The sequence below is a fragment of the Rhincodon typus genome, chromosome 7 (assembly GCF_021869965.1).
Source record: "Rhincodon typus isolate 14 chromosome 7, sRhiTyp1.1, whole genome shotgun sequence".
Classification (NCBI taxonomy): Eukaryota; Metazoa; Chordata; class Chondrichthyes; order Orectolobiformes; family Rhincodontidae; genus Rhincodon; species Rhincodon typus.
This window is the reverse complement of record NC_063338.1, coordinates 17026666-17032665: the sequence shown is the minus strand read 5'-3', so window position 1 is coordinate 17032665 and position 6000 is coordinate 17026666. Positions and strand designations below refer to the sequence as shown.

Here is a 6000-nt window from a genome sequence, read left to right as displayed (position 1 = left end):
CACTGTCCCCAAACGATCACTCACACACACGCTCCACTGTCCCCAAATGATCTCTCACACACACACACACACTCCACTGAGGCCAATACACAGGCATGCGTGCACACACACACACAGTCCACTGATGCTAACACTCAGGTATACACACTCCAGAGCTCAACACACACACACACCCCCCAATGACTCCATTGCTGAGACACACACAGACCACATAATATCACAGAGGGCCAGTTATCAATGTGGAAGGGGATGAGGTTCAAAGGTGGATGTGGCAGGAGTGAAATTAGGGAACATTATCTCACAATAGACCACAGAACATTGTCTCCTAAGATTGGGCAGGTCAGATGGTCAACTGAAATTTTCAAGATTAAGGTAGCTAAATTTTAATTGGATCAGGGTCTCAAGGGATATGGAATTAAGATGAATAAATTGAATTCAGGTACAGATTAGCAATGATATAACTGAATGGTGAGAAAGACACTATGGGCAGAATGACCTCCTGTTTCTTTGTTTCATCATCAAGTTTAAAATAGTGAATGGATCTAGAAGGACAATATAAATTGCATTTATATAACACCTTCATAGGGTGAAATATCTGAAGGGCAAAATTTTATTAAACATAATTTGACACTAAGCCAAGTTGGCAGAAGATGTCAGTTTTAAAGTGTACCTTAAAGGGGGAAGGAAAGAGGGTTTAAAAAAAAAACTGTTTCCTGCGTTGTGGGCATCACTTACCAAGGCCAACAGTTATAAAGCCATTCCTACTAGTTCTGGAGGTGGTAGCGGAGAGCTGCCTCTTTGAACTGCTACAGTCTATGTGCTGTAGATAGACATACAATGCTGTTAAGAAGGAAATTCCAAGATTGTGACCCAGTGACACTAAAGGAACACCAATATACTTCCAAGTGAGGGTGCTGAGTGGTTTAAGAGAAGAATTTACAGGGGGTGACATTCCTATGTGTCTAATGCTCTTGTCCTCCCAGTTGGTAGAGCTCACTAGTTTGGGAGTTTCTGTCAAAGGAGTCTCAGCAAGATGCTGATTCATTGATTTTATTGTAACGTGTACCGAACTACAGTGAAAAGTTTTATTTACAAGCGGTGCAGGTAGATCACAGCAAGCAAAGGATGTACAGATCAAAAAGACTTAGAGGAATACAGGTTACATTATTTGAGGCGAGTCCATTCAACAATCGTGATAATGGCCAGAAAGAAGCTGTTCCTGAACCTGCTTTTGTGTGTGTTCAGGCTTCTGTATGCTGCAGTGCAGCTTGAGTCTGGTTCACACTGCCTCCTTGATGGCCTCTCTATTTTGGGGCGGGATCTGTTCGGAGGGACCGAATATTTATGGAAGGGGTTTGCAGAAATTAAGGCCTAAGCAGCTGAAGTAACAGCTGTCAATGGTGGAGCACTGGGGACACACAAGAGGAGCGAGAACATCACATGTGGAACATCATGGGCTCACTCATTCTGAGGCACCTACCTAAACCGGGCTGAACTTGTTCCTCGATGGCCTGTTTATTTTGGGGACAGGATCTGTTCGGATCCAGCACTCAGGCAGACCCTACACACTGGGCAGTGTTAATTCAGATTTGGAGAAAAGACAGAAATACCTCCACAACAGATGGCCCTGGGATGTCAGATTGTGACTGATCAAGAGCAGTCATCAACAGAAGCAGTTACAAGTCAGCCATGCAACCAGTGAGGTTTTCCTAAGATCTTTAATGTCCTCTAGAGAAGGAAATCTGCCAGTTTTGTCCGCTCTGGCCTACACTTGCCTCCAGACATGAAGAAACATGGTCGACTGTTAACTGCCCCGTGAAAGGCTTGGAGAAGCAATAGTTCAGTGGCAGCTAGGGAAAGTTAATAAAAGGCCAGCCTTGCTAGCGACACCCACATCTCATAAGAATGAAGAGCATCTAAACCTAGCAATGGTCCAGTTGATGAATTTATGATTGAAAAAATGCTCAAGGGGGTTGATAATTAATACGTACAGCTGATATAGGCAAGTGAAGGGACTCAAATGTCAGGTGTTATCCTATAGGCAGAAACAGAGTTTTGTACTCATGAGTCAAGGGACCTCAAGACATATCCTGTTCCAGGTCACTAAGCTGAAAGGAGATGTTTGGGGGGGCGCGGTGGGGTGGGGGGTGCACAGTTTCAGAACACATTACAGGGTAAAGGCCAGAAGCAGACACACGGAGTCAGAAGGCCACGGATTCAAACTCTACTTCAGCCCACAACAAGGTTGATGCCTCTGTGCAGTACTGAGGGAATGCTGCATTGTCAGATCAGATGAGACTTTAAAGCGAGGCCCAATTTGCCCTTAAGTGGTGTAAAAACATTCCATGGCACTACTTTGGAAAAGAGAAGCAGTCCTTGATATCGTAGCCAATTTTTTTTCTCCTTAGCCTACATGACTAAAACAGATTATTTTGTCTTTATCATGTAGCAGTTTGAGGGAGCTCGCTGTGTGCACATTGGCTGCAAATTTCCCAATATTACTACAGTCACCACTCTTTTAAAATGCTCTGTGATCTCCTAAGATTATGATAGGTGCTATATAAATATGAATCTGGTCTTTAAGGTTAATTTGAAACCTTTCATGTGACACTTGATTAAATGTTTTCTGGAAGTCCAAGGGAAGTAAAATTGAAGTCCAGCGGTTCAACGTTTTCAGTGTGGATGCAATGAAGGTAATTATTTCCAAGTTGAAATTGGAGGGAAGTTTAAAATAAAACATTTTTGAAAGATTTTGTTTGCATTAAAAGTTCAGTCCTCGTAATAGCAGTCAAATCCAAAAGGAGTACATTTCCTCTCTAGCCCAGGTTGATGCTCTGGTGCAGATAAACTCAGTTTGATGCAAGTACTTAGCTTTAGATCAAACTTTAGCTGTTTCTAGGAGGTCTATAACACAATGAATATTCAGAAGCATCTTAACATCTGATTAAACACACACTGCAACATTGAAAAGATGGAACAAAGCACAGAGCCAGAATAAAGCAATTCGCCTCAGCAGTTCTATATTCTGTCCATGCATTCAATCTAAAAGTAGTACACAGCACAGTGAAGAGAAGCACACATATACAGGCACGCAGCAAGGCATTCCATATCAAAGTAAAAAAACTGCAGCCTCCACATCCAGCAACAGCAGGAATCTGATTCAAAGGGTAGCAGGCTGCGAGCTTTTACAAACACTCCTAGTTCCAGTAGCCTGATAGGGAACTGAAATGTAACATTTACTTCTAAACCTGTCACCACTCCTATTAAATGGAGAAGCGTAATTAATTCTTAGGGAAATATCGTGAAGCCAAGGTTTTAAAATGAATGACATTTCACTGAAAGCATCTGTAGCAAAGAAATCCTCAAACGTGTGCTGCAGGTTCAATCAGAGCAGCAAAAGAAAAAAAAAGATGGGGTGGGGGGTTCAGGTTGCCATCAGCGTGCCTGTCCTGTGACGCACTAGTAATTCGCCCCCTGGCGCTACACTGACCCGGCACTAGCACCCACCCCCCCGGCACCACACTGCCCCAGCACTCATCTCTGTCCCAATCACTGGTTGTCACCCGCCTCCCCACCTAACAACTTTTCTTCATCTCACTTGATCTCCATCACCTACATCTCTGTGAATTATTGACAGATTGAACCCACAATGCACAATAAAAAAGTTCGACATTCAGTCCCTGCTGATTTCTGGAGCACAACCTTGGCCTGAGAGGGGGTTTGAGGGAGGTAATCAACTGGGATTGCAGCTCCTGATCACGGCCCGGTGACTCCTGCAGGCTGGAGTAGCCAACATTGCTCAGAGGGATCAAGCTGTAAAAGGCCCAGCTGAATTTTCTGCCAATACTCACAGTGTGGCCATATCCTGGTCTGGGGGTGGACTGAGTGTGTGTGTCTCCAATGAGTCTGGAAGTGTATCCACCATGAGGACGTTGGAAAGGTAAGTGTAGGAGGGAGTGGGCAGAAAGTGGAAGAGAGAGGTGGGGGAAGGATTAGGAAAGGACAGTTTAGGGTGAAGGACAGGTCAAATCACTGACTTCACTCAGCACCTCAACAACCTTATTAAAAAACAGATGTTCTTGTTGATATTGCAATGTGTTCCTCATTGTTAATGACAAGACAACAGCAGTAATACTGGTGCAACAATGGAAAGCCAGGCCAGAACCGTCTCAGCAATCCGCAGACTCCCAGAAATGGACCGGCACGGTTGAGGAGGCTCAGGGGAATGAGATGCAGGACGGGGAAAAGCATGCAGTCAGTCAGCAAGAGCAACCTGATTGGAGAGCCTTCAAACCAGAGTGTTGGACTGTCCCTTCGCCATGCTTGCTCATCCCAGCAGCTGAGTGCAAAGAAGGGAAAACTGGGCCAGCAACAGCACAGCATGACAATGATACGACCTGACCTGCTGCTCGCGTTGGCTGGGTAAGAGGCAATGCATCAGCACACCCCAGAGTAGTGGGTTCAGCCACTGGGAAGGATGGCAGCCGTGCTGGATGGAGGAGGGAGGGAAACAAATAGACACAGGCTGTCTTCCAGCGTCCTCACTGATCTCTCCCTTCTCATCTCAGGCCAACCCGTTGTTGTCACTGACGTGGGGTCCCGCTTACCGAGCCAGGGGGATACTCGTGTGCCCTCCCCATTCCACTCGCGTTCTCCAGCCAATCCAGATGAGTCACAAATTAGGGAGGTGGGGCCACTTGACTCAACATCAACCGTGAGGTCTATACAATCTGGGATTCAACATAAAACATTTAGTGCTTCCCCCATCCAGAAAGGGGAGGAAGTGGAGGGGAAAGAGTGTGAACATTACACGGGATAGGGGTGGGTAGAGACAACAGACCAGACAGCAATGAGGAAAGACAATGCAGATCAGAACAATGGTAATGCTGGCACGAGACACAGATCCTGCCGCTGCTTTGCTCAGGCGGAAGGGTGCCTGTGCTACTTTGGGAGGCTTTGCTTACAAATTAACAGAAAGTGGAATTTAGTATTTTAAATAAACAAAGGGCAGCAGCCCAGCATTCCCATTCCTGATACAGCAGAAGGCAATATTGCAGGAAGTGGTAGAAAATTAATGTCCTGCATTCAAAGTAGTGCCAAGACCAACTTTGCTGCCTGCTTACCCTCTCTCTTCCAGCGATGCCTTCGTATAGAGGCCGTGGTGATGGCAGTGCGAGATATCCTGGGTACTGTTGGTGTCACTTCTACCTTCAGACACTTCCTACCCACCTTGGAAACGTCAGGAGCATCAAAGGGCAATGAGCTTTTCATCGCGTTAGCAACCTGTAAGGAAAACAAAGTTAAGGTTGGAACAGAGAGCATAGGTTAACAAAGAAGCACCGTTCATTCACGTCACATGTACCATGGCTTCAGGTACACGTTTAAACTGGGATTAGCATTAGTGCAAACAGACAGCCCTGTAATGGGAGAAAAAAAGACTTGCATTTCTGGAGCACCTTCATTACCTCAGTTCAGATGAATGAAGATCAATGAAGAACTACAGTTCTACAGCACCCAAATGGGGCTGTGCTGTGGGTTTCACAATAATAATGGACTTACCAGCAGTGGCTGAGAATACAGCTCTAACTGTGCACGATACAGGAGGTCCTCTAGTGCTTCTTGGCCCAGCTCCCACTCTCCGTTGTATCTGCAGAAAAATGAAAAAAAAAAGGAGGAAATCTTCAAGATCAGACTCACTACTGGCAGACCAAGCTCCACCAACTCAAACCCTTCCCTGCACTTTATTGCCCTCCACTACTCCACACCACCCAATCAACACAACATGTAACCCACCGGCAGAGGAAGGAGTGACAGCGATCCCTTTGAGGTAAACCTAGGTCTTGTTGGAAGTTGAATGTGCCCCCTTTTCAGCAGGCTCTGAAGGACATCATTGGCAAATGGAATGAGAACAGGGACATCAGCTTAGAAGGTGAATACCAAAAGGTAGCAAGAGGCAATGTTTTCACATAGTAAGCGGTTAGGATTGGGAATCCACTCCGA

At 45.6% G+C, this 6000-nt stretch overlaps 1 protein-coding gene across 3 annotated transcripts in view; it reads right to left on the bottom strand.

The window, feature by feature from the left end:
* Window positions 1-6000, bottom strand: part of LOC109923183 (protein FAM126B) — a 40487-nt gene that overhangs the window by 1138 nt on the left and 33349 nt on the right. For 2 of the 3 annotated variants that reach the window (XM_048599003.1, XM_048599002.1), the window contains exons 9-10: window positions 5560-5647; window positions 5124-5283 (exon numbers count right to left, since the gene is read on the bottom strand). In XM_048599003.1, coding sequence (XP_048454960.1) covers window positions 5124-5283; window positions 5560-5647 — 248 coding nt within the window. Of the gene's footprint in view, window positions 1-4318; window positions 4731-5123; window positions 5284-5559; window positions 5648-6000 lie in introns of those variants that run through there. The other variant, XM_048599004.1, reaches the window with a different exon arrangement.